The following is a 16743-nucleotide window of genomic DNA, read 5'->3' on the forward strand; positions in this document are numbered from 1 at the left end:
CCCTGTATAGCTATCCTTATCTCAACTAGCAAAAACCCTTGTTCCTTCCTATTATTGCTTATACTCTCTCTTCAACAAAACTAGAGATAAGGGCAAAATAGTTTCTGCTGGGTATTGAGGGGGGTAGAGGGGCAGAGGGAGGGGGCAGGGTAGGGAAGGGGGGGGAAGGGGGGAGAAATGGCCCAAACATTGTATGAACATATGAATAAAAGAAAAAAAATAAAAGTAATATATTCCTTGTAAATGGAAAAAAACAAACAAAAAACTATGTGATCTTGAGCAAGTCATGTAGCCTCTTTGAACCTCAATTTTTTTTATGTCAAAATCACACTGCTAGGGCTGGGAATGTAGCTTGCACATGTAGCTCATATGCAAGGCCCTAGGTTCAATACCCATCACCAAGCAAAAACAAAACAAAACAATAATGAAAGGCAGAGTATGGTCAGGTAGTGTATGCCCACAATCCCAGCAGTCAGGAGGCTGAGACAGGAGGAGTATGAGTTTGAGGCCAATCTGGGCTACATAGTGAGACTGTCTCAAAAAACAAACAACAACAACAAAAGCAGGCTGATAGTATCTACTTCAAAGTATTATTAAGAAGAAAAGAAATAATGTATATGAATTACTGAACTTAGCACCTAGAGTACTGCAGAAGCTCCACAAATGATTATTGCATATTACTGTGTTATGTTACAGTGTGTTAAAATCTGTATTGGGCAGAGATAATTAAAAAGGGTAATAGGAGATGACAGTCAGGTGAGGAATCATAACCAAAGCCACCAGCTCCTGCTACCTAACAGCAAAAGTTCAGCCGTGACGGCACAGTCTGTAGGCTTTGGGTTGTTCTAACCAGCTACCAACATCCCTGGCTAATGGATAGTGTTCTTACAGGCAAGGGCTGGATAGAGAGCATTTTCCATAAGGAGAAATGGAAACAAGTGAACTGAGCACAATGGCGGCAGTGGGATGTAATGCAAAGAACACACAGGCTTCAGTCTCCAAAAGGCTGGTTTGCAATCCCAGATGTGTTATTTGATCTTAGACAAGCCACATATTCTTTAGTTTTAGGTTTGTTGCAGTACTGGAGTTTGAACTCAGGGCCTCATGCTTGGAGGCAGGCACTCTACCACTTGAGCCACTCTACCAGCCCTGAAGTCACATATTCTTGTTTGTAAAATAGAGGATAATATATGCCTTGTAGGGTTGTTGTGAACTAAGAGAATATGTAAAATCTCTGTACGTAGCTGACACTCAATAACTATTGTTAGCTCTAACATCTGATTGTATCATGTGCTCAATTCCTTTCCCTGGTTTCTTATTTCTTCCAAGACAAAAGTCTATACTTCTTAACGTGGTTTATAAGACCCACAATGACTTGACCTCTTTCTACCTCTCAATTTTGAATCTTGCCACTCTGAAGTTCTTTAATTTTGTTCCACATTTAATTACATTCTTAAACTATCCTGGCCTTTATACTACCTTAGTCTCTGTATGGAACATTCTTCCTACCCTCTACTTGGCCAGTTAATTAAGAAATCACTTTACCCATCCATTCTTTTGTTTGTTCATTCAACAAGCGTTTGTGGAGATGCCACCAGGTGCCAGGTACTTGAATGTAGTGGTGCACAAGATATATGCAGTCCCTATCCTCACTGGAATTTATGCTGTAGCTTTACCATACTTGCCAAGCCTGGATTTGGGGCACAGGCTATATGCTTTCATAATACCCTGTATTTTTTCCTCTTATAGTCCCTCTCTTAATTTATTGCAATTACTTATTTTCCTATGGGTAACCCTTACAAGATCATAAATTCTGTGGGGCATCAACCATAGTGTCCTAATCTTTACTTTATTTCCACTGCCTACCACATTAACTATTTATTGAATTAATAACAAATTACCAAAAATAGCCTGACTCTGAAACATCTTCCTTGCACCCACTGTTAGGCAAGGCACTGTGGGAGATATACAAATGCGCCCATTACATCAGCCCTGGAAAGGATCCAAGGGTGAGGGTAACAATCCCCAAGATCTCTGGTTCTTGCTAATGCTGATGCTCTCCGTGCTGCTGCCAGTGGTCACTCGCCACTATTCTCCCCGACTTGGCTTCTGCTGGACAACAGTTGACTCGATTCTTAGGAACTTTAAGGCCCTCAACTTAAGAGGTCTGTTCTTTGGAGACCCCACTTAAGTCTCTAAGAAGGATGTCGAGTTTCTGGGTGGCAGAGGCTGCACACACAAGATGCCTCCCCACAAGTGAACATCCAGATCCCCATGCAAGGCATGTACCTTTTCACTTCTCCTATCCCTCGGTGAGTCACCTGCCTCTCTTGGGCACTATCTCTTCAGCTCCATCTTCTTTCTTCAATTAAAACTGTCAAAGCCTAGTTGTTTTTTCCTGGCTCTAAATGAATAAAAATAGGTAGGATTAGAAACTTGGTTCTATTCAGTTTTACTTAAATTAGATTTGGTCCTCTATTACTTGAAGCAGTGAGAAAATCATTTTCATGTACTGATAAGTATAAAAATGGATACAACTTTGGGAGGGCAATTTGGTAATACATATCAAGGGTTTCTTAAAAATGTATAAATGTATATCCTCTGGCTGGGCACTGGTGGCTCATGCCTGTAATCTTAGCTACTCGGGAGGCAGAGATCAGGAGGTTTGTGATTCAAAGCCAGCTCAGACAAATAGTTTGAGAGACCCTATGTCGAAAATACCTAACACAAAAAAGGGCTGGTTCAAGCTGTAGAGTGCCTGCCTAGCAACCATGAGGCCCTGATTTCAAACCTACCAAAAAAATGTATGTTCTCTGATAGAATAATTCTATTTTAAGAATCTATCCTAAGAATATCTAAAATGCTTCAAACATTTGGTTGTCATTATCCAAAATGCAAGCATTGTACTTAGGAGAAATTGTTCTCTATCAGATTTGCTTAAAATTTGCTTATGAAACGTTCAGTTTTCAGAAACGTTATTATTACAAGGCATTAGGTCCAACATTTAGCCATCTGGAGAATTTGAAGGGAAGAAAAATTATCAACTCTGCAATGTGGTAAGAGTATTGACTATGGTGGGCTAAAATCTTAGAGAACAAGTTCTACCACTACTTGCTCTTTGGTCTTGGTAAGTCACGTAACTTCTCTGGGCCTGTTTCCTTATCAACAAAAGCAGGGTAATCTCTTCCTTATCTACCTTTGACAGGCACATAAGGAGGGTACAGCTTTCCCTTTTGTCTGTACTAAGAGGAATTATCTCTAATGACTTCCTTTTACCTTAAGAATTTGACAAATCCTGACCCCCAGCCTACAAGGTTCTGAACAATCTGGCCTAACCTACCTCTCTGATCTTACCTTTGGCTCCCTGTTGGTTACTGTGCTCCAGCCACACACTTGCCCCAGACCTTCACATACACTATTCCTCTGACTGAAATTCTTGTATCCCTTTTGCCTAGCCAACACTTGTAAAGTCTGATCTTAAATGTCACTTTCACCAGAAAATCTTCACTGACAACCCCAATATGGTTAGGTCCCCCCAACAGAGCCTCTCATAGTGCCCTGTGAGGATTATCACACCGGTTATTAAATATATATGAAGCCAAGTATGGATGTGTATGCTTGTAATTCCAGCTACTCAGTAGGTAGAGGCAGGAGGACTGTAAGTTTGAGGCTAGCCCAGACAAAGATAGCAGTGAGACCCTGTCTTAAGAAAAGCAAAAGGGCTGGGGGCATAGTTCAAACAGTAAAGCACTTGCTTTACTGGAAGTAAAGCAAGACCCTAGGTTCAATCCCTACATAAACAAACTGTTTATGTAATTATTTATTTGGTGCATTTTTCTTTTAAAACTCCATGAGGGCAGGTCCTATATTCTGACTTGTTCATGACTGTGTATTTTTAAGTCTTGGCAGAGTGTCCAACACAGAGACACAGGCAATTTCTTGAATAAATTCTTAGGGAAAGACTTAATGTTTTCACTTTGGAGTTGACAAAACTGAAACCCGTAGAAGACAATTGACTGTCCCAGGATCACAAGGCCAGTGGGAGAAAGAAGCAGTTTCAGAATTCATTTAATAAATGTTTTCTAAGAGCCCACTATGTTCCAGGCACTGTCCTAGGTGCTGGAGATAGAATGACAGGCAAGGCAGCCCCTGACGCCTGGGACTTATATCATGGTGGATGGGATAAGCAGAATAATAGATATAGTATCTGAGAGAGTGATAAGTGCTATGAAGAAAGAGGAGCTCTGTAGATAGAAATCACATAGCCAGGGAGCACTAAACCCCTGCTTTCTGCTTCCAAGTACAGAGCTCTTTCCACTACACCATGCTGTCTGCTTGAAGTAAACAAACAAAACCATAATTTATGAGGCTCCCTCAGCTGCCTGTGTGTGCACTTGGTGGGGTGAAACCCTTATGCTCTCCATGAACAAGGGCCAACATCAGCAGCAGCAGCAGCTGACTGGCTTGCCTGCTAAAGCAGGTGTTATGGCATTAGCCAGCCTGGCCTCTGCTGCCTTGAAACTTCACATCTGGCGCCCAAAGAGAAAAGGGAGTGTGTTTAAATAAGACAGCTATTGAACAAGTGAACTGAGGAGGGTTGGAGTTGGCTGGTCTCAGGGAATGATGCAAACCACAAGGGGACAAGACTCAGGAGGTAAATGAAGAAAACAGATGGGCTCGGACTGTAGGCGTGACTACTGCCTGAGCACCCCATATTTCACTGAGGGAGGCCTCTTCATTGCTGGAGATCTGTTTATTTTTTTCATTAGTAAAGACACCCTCTGATGTCTGTACTTGGGGAAACAGAATGTACGCACTCAGACCACTGGCTTTCCTCTACTCTTTTGCCAGTAGAAAAGTGTATTCTGTAAGTGTGTAGAATGACACACAAGCCAACTAAAAGGCAGAGATACTGGATCGGGGGAGTCATGCACAGAATCACAAGGACATGCACTTAAACCTTGCCCCCCCCTCCTTACTTTGTTAGGACATCAGCTTTGACAGTTGGGTATGCAGGCTATAAGGTGGACACTCTGGTAAAGATTGACCGAAAAAAAAATTAAGTATGACAACTCATTTTTCCTCACACGGGTAAGAGTAAAGCCCAAAGTATTGTTCTGAAAATAACAATTGTTAGCACAGCAAGGGCAATTTATTATTTCTAATCCTCACGGTACCCTTGAGGTAGACATGACCTTCACCTTCACCTTACACGTGAGCAAGCTGAGACTCAGATAAATTAAGTGAGTTTGTAGAAAGTTATACTGATAGTAAATGGGCACACTAAGTTCCAGACTTTAAAGGCCACGTACTTTCTACAAAACCAAAAAGTGACTACCTCCAGCTGTTCTGCTGATTCTAAAATGTGTAGGCTAAGAATCCACCCAACTCATACTGTGAACTATGCACGATTCTAAGTTTAGGGTGGGGGGCAGTTCATGAAGGAACTCCAGGAAACTTTCCCATGTTTTAGGGGTGAACTTTGTGGTTCACACACACATACGCACAAGACAACTTACTGGTAGAGAGGAATTATACCATTGTACAGTCACAAGTATAATGGATGTTCAGTGAATGCCTAATATGAATGGAATTATGATATGTAAGATTGCTTACTGAGTTTTACACCACTGGGAAAAACTCAGCAATAATGGATGACAAGGGCAGGGGATGTAGCTCAGAGGCAGAACACTTGCCTAGCATGTGCAAAGCCATGGGTTTGATCCCCAGCACTGAAAGAAAATAAATAAAAGAATGGATGACAAGAGGGCCCTCAGACTGCCTCCTAAATCCCAGCTTTACCATGTACTAGCCGGATAGCTTCTTTGTTAGTTATTGGATTTCCTAACTCATGAAATTAGGCTGATCACATCTTGCAAAACTGTTAATGATTAAATGACACAAAGTGTACAGAAGCACTGGCAATAGAATAGGTATATGATAAACATGACTTGGGATGAATTTAGTTGACCAGTCTGAGACTAGGGGTCACTTTAGCCCAAAGAATTCCAGGGAGATGCAGTCAGTTCCAGGTCTAAATGAGACTGTGCATGTGCGTCAGAGAAGGGCCGACGTGAATCCTGAGTGGAACTGTGGAACCAATCCCATCTCCATGCTTAACTAGGACCATGGTTCAAGCAAGAGCCAGAGGATTTCCAAGCATGAGATGACCCAGCAAAGGCTAATTACTCCCCATTGAAGTCATTGCTAATACTCTCCTGTCCTGAGTTTCCAAGGGGATCAAGGGAGTCATCTGCCTAAAACAGAACAAAATCCAACTTCAAATTACTTTCCTCTGCTTGTTCTATCTCAACATGCAGATACAATTTGACTCTGACGTCATACCAGTAGCTCTCTTCTTGTGACTAAGGGTGATTTTTCTAATTTTGAAATCTGACATATTAAAACTCTTCCTATTGCCTATAGTGCAAAGTCTAGATTACTTAGCAAAGACCTCAGAGACCTGGCCCCTGCCTACTCCTTAGTCTTCATAACCCACCATTCCACCTTTCCGCCACTTCTAACTGAATACTCCATGCTTTCTTATGGTTCTGTTTCTTCTGCCTGGAATGCCAGTTTCACTTGCTTATCTGGCAAAACCCTATCTTGTTGAAACTTCAGTTTAAGCACTTCTCCCTCTGTAAATCTTTCCTCAGGTAGTCACAGACAACCCTTCCTTGGGACCTGTTGGCACACAGCTCCATAGGGGAAGGACATGATACAGTAGAAAATTTCAAGTCAAAAAGCCTAGAGCCCACACTTTGGCCCTTCCTCCAGACACCTCCCAGGGCACCAACCAGAGGAGAAAAACCCTTTGTCTCTAGCCTACTAGTCCATGTGTGGACATTGACTCAGGGATTGTGGCCAAAGGCTCAGTGTCCTGAACCACAGGCAAGAACATCTCTATTGTGACTAAAAATTTTTAAAAATGCAACTCCCTTTCTCCTTTTGTTTTAAGTGATGAGAAGTCAGCATGAAACAAACCATGGAGTGGCTAATCACAAGCATTCAACTATCCTAGTTCTTTTAACTTTTCATTATAAATTTATTATTTAAAAAATGTCTCAGTGGGCTGGGGGTGTATGGTACAATATTTGCCTGATAAGCATGAGGCCCTAAGGTCAAACCCCAGTACTGCCAAAAAAAAAAAAAAAAGTTTCAGCATTGCCACTTACTAGGCAAATCATTTAAACTCTTTGGGCCTTCCTGACTTCATTTGTAAATAAGGTGCTATGAGGATGAGAGAAAATGTATTTAAATATCTGGCACAAATTTTGGCTCATGGTAAGCATTCTTAATGAGCATTATAGCATATTATAATTGTTTGTCGCTCTACTAGATGGTAAATTCATCAAGGGCAAAAGATTCATGTTTTTATCCTCAGCAGCTAGCGCACCAGTGCTGGGCACATGGTAAGCTTGTAATAAAAATCTGTGAAATGCACAAACATGCACACGTTTTGCCTTTCCAATAGAATGTCAGTCCAAGGAAGGCCAAATATCTGACATGTGCTTTTCTTAAACCATCCATGGCAGTCAGTGTAGTTGTTGGACAAATCTGAGCATTCAAGGATCCAAGGCACACTTATGAGCGGACCACACATTCTTCTTCAGGGCAGCTATACTGCGAATGAGTCCATGTGATGCAGTGTGACGACCTCCCATTCCAGCCCTGTTCTATTCCTTCACTGTGAGATGCTAGCCCCACTAGCTCAACTCCCTGGGCTTCTTTTCTGCAAAATGTGGGCAATAAAGACCTTGCAGGTTATCATAAGGATGAGATCAGATCAAGAAAAACATCATTTAGATAAATGTAGACCTTACAAGAGTAAAGGGTAACAAGACACTCATATTGTGCCATGGCTTGCAGGAAAAGGGTTCTGCCTTCTGTGCATCCCACAGACATAGACAGACTATATAGCACCCTACCATATTCACACTGGCTATGTCATTTTCATACATCTTTTCTTTAAGCTTGAAGAAGTATTGCAGAAAGATGAGGTTTTGATATTCAAAATGCCCTGGCCTAACCCAGTGGTAATCAATGGGCAACAAGTGCCTGGGGCCACTTTTCTACCTGTGAGCTGCAGCATGGCTTCAATTGGTGGTGGTGGGGGGGAAAGCCAAATTTCATTTTGTATTTCTTACAAAGATTAAGTCAAAGGCAAGGCCAAGAATTGGAAGGACTTAGGCCAAGAATTGGAAGGACTTTATTAAGGAAAACAGCATTCCTGACTTAAGCTGAAATGAAATAAAGGGATTGTTTAGAGCACTATGCTCTATTTAGAAGTTTCCTGGTGATCTAAAATTAATCAGAAAACCTATTCTATCCAAGTCTCTCTTTAAATTTGTCCGAACATTTATTGGTCTACTTATTTAACTTTGTAATTTAGTAAGTATGGCATATGGAACATAATTGAATCTTTGTTTATAGATTCAAGACCACTTGGCAGGAATTCTGTAGCAAGAACTCAAGCATAGATGAGTGGTTGACTCAGACAAACAATAAGATGGCTTTTGAATCTGATGATCAGGATCTGAAAAACTACTTGTATTTTCATTTACAAAAATGAACATCAGTCATCAAATTGGACAGTGTAAAAACATAAAATAATATATAGCCAAGAGGTAACAACATAGCATAGTAAAGACTGTAGGCAATGTAGTCCAACTGTTGAGATTTATATCCTGGCTCTGCTTCTTGCTAACTCTGGGATCTTGAGAAAACTGTCTCAGTTTCCTCATATACAAAATAGGAATAAGAGTACCTACCCCATAGTTGCTAGGAGTAAAAGAGTTAGTTTGAAACAGGGACTAGCACATAGTAGGTTCTCACTTTGTTTTTGTTAAATAGATGTCAAAATACTAGGGCAGGCCTGGGAATGTAGCTTAGTGGCAGCGAGTGTGACTAGCATGCACAAAGCAACAACAGAAATCGGGACTGGGCATGCGTTATTTCACTAATGCCCAACAACAGCCCTGTAAGACAGGCGGTAGCTCATTTTAGAGATGGAAAAGCTGAGGCCCAGAGCATGACTACCTGGCGTAAGGTCAGCGGCTCAGGCAGGATTTAAACCCAGAGCCTTCCTCCTTCAAGTCTGTGTTGTTTCAGCCCTGCTTTTCCTATAGGCCAAGATTTCTGAGAATGTACAAAATCGAGTTGAATTTACAGAGAACCTGTATATAGCCTACAAATTGGTTTTTGAAATAATCCTGATACCTGCTTGCTTTCTTCTCCATACTCTTAGAGTAGAATAGAAATAACTCCATTAAAGATTCACCTAATTATAGTTTACTTATACTAATCATGGTGTATAAGTGGTGAATGAAGTTCAGTTAAAGAAAACCCACTAAATTTTTGAAATTTCCTCAGCTGCTTCTTGTCTTAAATCCTTTGTTGTTCTTTGCCCAGGGCTATGCAATTTCGCCCATGACTATCCTGTTCTCTTCTGAATTCAGAAGACAAAATTATTAAGTCCCCTGTCTACCACTCATCTAAGCATTGTCTCAACTAGTGTATGCTATTTAGTGTGTAGGTCCTGCCCTCCAAAATGGTAACTTCCAAACTCTTGTAATCCCCAAACTATCTTGTCCAGGACAAACCTCACATTTAATGATTGCTTGATGCTTTGGATTTGAATGACACTGAACAAAGTGGTTTTTCCATTCTTCAAGAGCAGTCCAAGAAAAGACATGCCACATGAAGGAGAACCTTGAGAAAGAAAGCCTAAATGACCAAAAGAAGGAAGCCAAAGGACTAGCCATGGAGAACTTTGGGCCTTCAAAACAGAGGGTGGCAAGAGCCAGAGGAGGCCTCTAGAACAAGTAATCTGGCAAGAGCAGAAGAGAAAAATAAAGGAGGGGGAGTGTGGGGAGTCAAACAACATTTAGTTTGAAATAGAAGGGAATTCTAGAGTTAAGGTGGGTTCTGATCCAATGGAAAATTATTGGATCAGAGGCCTTACCAAGTTTCTCTGGCTAAGGAGCCTGGGTGGCAATCTGTGGGTGGCCCACACTTAAGAATACAAAAAAAAAACAAAACAAAACTGGACACAGATACAAGTGAAGAGAAGTGTCATGCAGTAGGGAGTGGCAAGAGTCAATCCTAAATGCAGTTTTTTGGGTACAATGTGCCCTTCAGGGAGGGCATGGTGACAGCACAGGCTAATTTACAGAGCCAGGGCAATAACTCAGAAAGCAATACTGCCTTCTCACAACAAAACGAGGCAGCCTCTGAACATTTCATGGTGGTAAAAGCTGCATTACAGCATACTGAGATCCCGGAACCAATGAAAGGAGACAAGTTTACCAAAACGAGTCTTGACACAGAGTACATTTCTGGCAAATACATTATTAGGCACTCATTCTACTCATGTCCTGAAGAAACTATTTGGTTTCCTTATAAGGCCCTTCTCTTCAGCTCTCTCCTGTATAATAACTAATGTCTTCTTAAAGAAACAAAGATAGAAAAGAGAACTGTTCCACTCGTTCCCTTACTCCCTCAGTGTTTTTTCAGGGAGGTGAGTGGAGGCTCACATCATTGAGTGTGTTAGAGAACCACCAGCTTTTGAAACCACTTTTTAAAAACACTCTGCTAAAGAAATCTAAGCTCGGGGGGGGGGGGGGTGAATAAGGGACAATGCAATTGTCTATGTTGGCTGCCAGAATTAAGCAGCATTGTTTTAACCATGGTAGTTTTCTTTAATCTTGTTATAACTTTCACACTACTAGACCTAAGATACAATGTACATACATGAGTAGAAACACTATCACATCATACAAGATCCCAGTAAACACTAGCTGTCACTGTTAGCTGAGAACCCACTTCTGTTGTCAGCCCTCTTCTTAGTATTCTTTGGTCCCATTATCTACAAGTAAAATCCCAACTCCTCAGCAGGCCACTTCATCTTCACTTGTCCGTACATTTCCCCCTCTATTTTCAAATTCTATAATTGTAGTCTCTTCTCCACCCCCCCCCCACTTTTTTTTGATGGGACTGGGGTTTGAACTCAGGGCTTCACAATTGCAAAACAGGTGCTCTACTGTTTGAGCCACACCTCCAGTCCATTTTGCTTTGATTATTTTGGAGATGGGGGTCTCACAAACCATCTGTCCAGGCTGGCCTCAAACTGCAATCCTTCTGATCTCAGCCTGTGAAGTGGCTAGAATTAAAGGCATAAGCCACCAGTGCTGGGCCTCCACTCTTCTTTGCTTGGCAAAATCCTACTCACTCTTCCAAGAATTGCTTGGTTCCCTCTCCTCCAGGAAGACTGCTTTGATCTCCACCCTCTTAGAAACTCACAGAAGACCCTATGTTTATCTGCCATTGTTCTATAATTTTATATCATTGTCTTGTTTCTTCCACTGGATCCTGACAACAGACAAATTCTATGGTTTTATTATATGTCTATTGACCTGACCAATGCTCAGGTCAGAGACCTGGCCCTCATACCATTCACCAATTTAGCTTCTCAATGTCTTAATCCCAGCAAATGGTAGATAATACAATAAATGTTTTAATGAATAGTAAATATAGCCATCTATAAACCTCATTCTTCCAATTAAAAAAAAAACACTCCCTTTTATAGGATACATATCTTTCCCCTTATGACCAGATGTACAGCCAAAATGCCTCTGAGAGGACACCATTTGGGTCATATTCTTGATAACATTTCAAGAAGTCAGTGGCTGGTTATGTTGCTTATGACATCAGAAAGGAAGCCACCATATACAGAGCAACTATATGCTGCCACTGTATACCAAATTTATGCTACATATATACTGTTCAGTTTTGACAACCCAGAGTAACTCATTACAGCTCTATTTTGTTAAAAAACCTAAGGCTCAGAAATCTGCCCAAGGTCACACAGTTAACAAGTGATGAAGCCAAACTAATACAATATGCAAGACCAGAACTAGATTTTCTTCTAAATGAACTGAAAAATGAGGCTGGCTGAAACTAAAATTTCCCACAGGGCTGAAAAAATGATGAAGGCAGCAAAAAACTTGTCCATCTCAGACTATGGGTATGCACTTTTAACAATATAAACTGAAAACCAGCCTTGTTCCTGTTCAAAGTTTAGATAATTGCAAATACTGCTGCTGGCCTGTCAAATAACAGACTCATCAGACATTGAGTTTGAAGTACTGTTTTAAAACAACTTCTCAAATTTATTTAACTCATATGGGTAACATGGTAGAGTACTGTATTTAAAAAAAAAAAAAAAAAGCCACCACTAAATACTTGCTAAGCCTCACAGACAATTCAGTTAGGCAGCACATTGGGCACAGAGATCACAGGACATGCATTATACCTTAAAAGATGGAATTCCAAGTAGGACCAGATTTTTCCAATACAAAGTCAGTATTAGAGATTCCAGCATAATAATTTTTTTAAAAGTTTGGATTGTTGCTTTTTAATTTTTTACTCCTATTCAGAAAAATAACTAAGGCAATAATAGAAATAACAATTTAAAATAAGATATTCTCTCCAAAAGATTTTTTTGTTAAGCTTTAATCCCAGGATTTCCATCACCCCTCCCCTTTTTTTTTGGTGGGATTGGGGTTTGAACTCAGGGCTTTACACTTGCAAAGCAGGTGCTCTGCTTAAGCCATACCTCCAGTCCATCTTTTCTCTAGTTATTTTGGAGATGAGGTCTCTTGAACTATTTGCTCAGGCTGACCTCAAAACACAATTCTCCTGATCTCAGCCTCCCAATTAGCTAGGATTACAGGTGTGAGCCACTGTCACTGGGCTCCATATTTCTTTATTATTTAAAAAAAAAGGCATTTTGGAGTACATCAACCTTTACTCTCAGCTTGCTACCAAGTCTCTGCCTTCTGAAGATCTTGACATAATGCCAAGACTCATCTCCCAAACTGCTGGTCTTAATCTAGTCCATGTCTGGTTGCTAAAGAAGCTCGTGTTAATCCCAAGGTCAGTCACAATCCTAACCTTCACCAGTAGATGGTTGACTACATTGCTTATGACATAGGCCAACCGAGGCAGAAGGAGCAGGCCAGACACCGTTTTTCTGCCATGAGTGAGTCACATCAGCAGTCAAGTCCATATTCCCCTCTCCAGAGCTCACCATGCAAGACCCCTGCAATGCCACCTCAATCCACTGGTCTCATTGCCTGCCTAGCCATAATAGAAGGTACTTGAAAGACATAATTGGAATAGATGATTTCCATAAGTACAAAAGCAAAAGTTTTATTTACTGTTTAGATCTACTAACCACTCAGCCGCATCTTTATAATGGGGAGTTGAAAATAGAGAGGAACGACATTTGTGTATGAATGGGTCTTTCATTAACTTCCTGGGAAACTGTTTCTGAAGGTCCCATTTCCTCGAGAGGGAGAAATTCCATGTAATTGTTGTACACTGTACGTAGGAAGAAGCTCTCTTTTTAGTCTTCATGTCATTGTACAGATTTCACTCTTCATATTGAGAATGGAAAGGTAAAGGAGCAAAAAATCACAAACAGCACAAAATATAGCACACCCTGTGTCAGCAACATGACAACTCCTGTAATATCATCCATACTGATTCTAAGTAATTGCTGATGGAGTTGGATACATCACCAAATTTCTATTTGCATTCTGCCTGAGGCTGTTCCCTGACACTAATTGCAAGCGAAGGGCTAGACAACTTTTGTGAAGGGGGCAGAATACAACCAATATCGTGGTCTGCAGCCAGATGTCAGTGTACCATAAAATGGAGGAAAAAATTACAGGAAGATTTCTGTTTCAGCTTTTAGTCCAACCAAGATTGAAAAGACTTACAGAAAACAGTTTTATGAGGTTAGAGGACAAAAGTATGGTGGTGGGTAAAGGAGGATTGGAGAGTGAGTGGCAAACACATCCTGCAGAGTCAGGGAAGAAAAAAACATACACACATGTTCTCAGAATACGAGCGCCTTCCTGAGGCATATGAGGTTCAGGATATAGTAGGTGAGGGGGGCACAGCAGTTAGTTCTAAAACCTGTTCCAATTTAATTTTGGAGTGAATTCTTCTCCTAGACAGGTCAGAGATTGTGCTTTAAAAATGTCTTTACAAGGTAACAGCTTTTTAAATACTTTTGCTTCCTGCCTCCAGGTGATTCCCTTTTGGTTAAAAACCAGAAACAGTATAAGCCTCACAGGAGGGACGAACAGTCTTGATAACAGGTGAGGCGAGGAGCTAGATGAACTTACACAGTAAGTGAGAGTCTATACTTCTTGGTCTTCTCCTTTGACCACTCCAAGTCTCTGACTTGCCAGAGATGGCAGTTTATTTCTTCTGGAAGAAGCCAGTAATAGACACTTGTCTGTTGGCTTTGCTCAGAGCAGTAGTCACTTTCTTGGTGCCCTTCCGTTCCTCTTTGGGCTCTTTTTTCACAGTCATGGCAGCAGGTCTGGGAGCAAAAGATGTCTTCATCCTAAGCTCTTCTTCACTATCTGAGCAAGACTCACTTGTGTAGACTTTTTCAGTAACTAGAACAAGGGAAAAATGGAGACATGGGTAAGTTGAATCATTTATCAAGAGAATGAGATATCTTCTTCACCTGGTACTGAGTCTTTCTCCTTCTGGGAGATCACATTTAGCCCTCTCAGTGGGGCTGAAAATTAACATTCACTCCTCCACCCTCAGTGCTATGTCCCATGCTACTGAATGGGCCTTTATCATTTAACTGCTCAAACACTTTGGGTCCTGGTCTATGCCAGCTAAGTTCTCAAGCTCTACATCTGAACTGTGTATCTCAAACACCTACTTCTCACACCCATACTATGCTCTGACTGGCTTCTTGAGTCTCATCTCCATGACTTATAGTGCTTGCCTATTTCTGCTGCTGGTTGTCCTAGTCTTAAGTCTGGTCTACCAGAGGCCCCCATTCTGCCTAGCCAGGCTCACCAGCATGGACCCTTCTGGCTAGCTCCATCCTGATGTCACCTACTCTGCACACATCTTAAATAAAGAAAATTGAGTATTAGTTTTTCAACTATTCAGTTCTTAGTTCTGAATGACTAATTAACCCAAGATTCAGTAGTCTACATCATGAAGATAAATGTCCCAAGCAAATCCTATTACATGACACACTTGATTGTTTTAAGGAAGGACAATAATAGAAACAAAGTTACCAGTTTTTTACTCCTTATCAGCCAAAGGCATAATGTACCTTTTCTTCTGCCATTAAAATTCCATGAACCCTTACCAAGAGAAATGTGGAAAAGAACTATACCAGTGAACAGTATCACAAGCAAGCCCCACAAGGCACAAGCAGAAACAGTGTTTCCAGCCATGTGGTCACAGAGACTATGACGGTCTCCTCAATCCTATCGCACTACAGACACCAAGCACAAGTACCTTCATTCTTTCTCAGTCTTCCTGGTTGCAGCAAGTGATGGAGAAACAGTGAAGGAAAACATCTTTTCTTAGCTGAAAAGAGTAACCTAATATACATAATGAACGTTCAAAGTGAAAGGTATTTTTTTCCCATTAGAGAACAATGATAGTTTCAAGGTATTATTTATTGGCAATTCTTTAGGATTAAAATACCTTAGTCAAACTGTCCTAGAGGCACAGGCATTGGATTAACTATATCTGTGTTTTAATTCCTAATCTGCCACATATATATTCTCAAACTCATGCATCATAATCACCTAGAGGGCTTGTTAAAACATAGATTGCTGGATTCTATTTCCAAAATTTCAGACTCGGCAGGTCCAGGGTAAGACCTGAGAACTTGGTTTTTTTAACATGCTCCCAGATGATGCTGATGCTGCTGGTCTGAGGAATGACATTTTGTGAATCATTGTTCTTTCCTCCCACTCCCTACCCCAATTAAAACGGGGCAACACTACTGCTTCAGGATGTATGGATGTACAGAATAGTCTTCAACTGGTGCTTTTCAATGCTATTTTCATCTTAATGGATCGTGCTGGAGGTCAACTGGCTACTGCCACTGTAGCATTCCTTTTCCTTTATCCATCTAATCCCCCGAGGGTTACATAATTAACAACCCCTTCCCTAAGAGTTCCTAGAATTTGCCTTTTCTTTCAAGAGCCTAGAACTCATTTTGATGACTCCTGCCCACGTAGAGGCTAAAAACACTGATAAACTTTAATACATATTAAGTGTTTTGGAAGGCCTTATTACTCAAGCTGTGCTCCCCAGTTCACAGGCATTAGAATCTCCTGTGAACTTATCAGAAATTCAAAATCTCAGGTCCTACCCCTGCCTACTGAACCAGCACTTCAATTTTAGCTGGCACAAAGCCAGCAAAGTTTGAGAACTCTACCAATCTTTCTGAGAAGATACATTGGGAATTTCCATGAAATACCTATTAGCTCAGTAAGCAAGATTCCAGAACACTGCCCCATCTCATATGAATCTTCAAAAGCATCAGGTAACTCAATTAATGGGACAAAATTATGAACTGTTTATTCAATATTTTATAGGAAACTCTGAAGGACCATCTACAGAAAGGAAACGGCTTACTACAAGCTGGTGGTATAAGCTTTTGCTACTTCATAAGGCATATTCTATATTCAAATGGCAGTGTGTCTATAATTATCACACTTCAGCATTAATTAGCTTGTTATTTCATGACTTCTCAATGAAACCGTGGGCTGTTCACTGGCAATTGTGTGTAATACATTTCTTGGGGGAGTTAAAAAACAATCAGGGCAGGACAACAAAATGACTTAAGCACCACACTTGGTACACATTAAAAGCAAAAGGAGGGTTTCTACATTCAAAGCT

At 40.8% G+C, this 16743-nt stretch overlaps 1 protein-coding gene across 2 annotated transcripts in view; it reads right to left on the bottom strand.

Moving 5' to 3' along the window:
* Positions 1–229: 229 nt before the first annotated feature.
* Pold3 (DNA polymerase delta 3, accessory subunit) overlaps positions 230–16743 on the bottom strand; it is a 54650-nt gene continuing 38136 nt past the window's right edge. The window contains exons 12-13 of one of the 2 annotated variants that reach the window (XR_012450763.1): positions 14196–14474; positions 230–2404 (exon numbers count right to left, since the gene is read on the bottom strand). Coding sequence is in view for 1 of the 2 variants with exons in the window: in XM_020158658.2 (XP_020014247.2) it covers positions 14272–14474 (203 nt within the window). In the remaining variant the exon portion in view is untranslated. Of the gene's footprint in view, positions 2405–13192; positions 14475–16743 lie in introns of those variants that run through there. The other variant, XM_020158658.2, reaches the window with a different exon arrangement.

The sequence above is a fragment of the Castor canadensis genome, chromosome 1 (assembly GCF_047511655.1).
Source record: "Castor canadensis chromosome 1, mCasCan1.hap1v2, whole genome shotgun sequence".
NCBI lineage: Eukaryota > Metazoa > Chordata > Mammalia > Rodentia > Castoridae > Castor > Castor canadensis.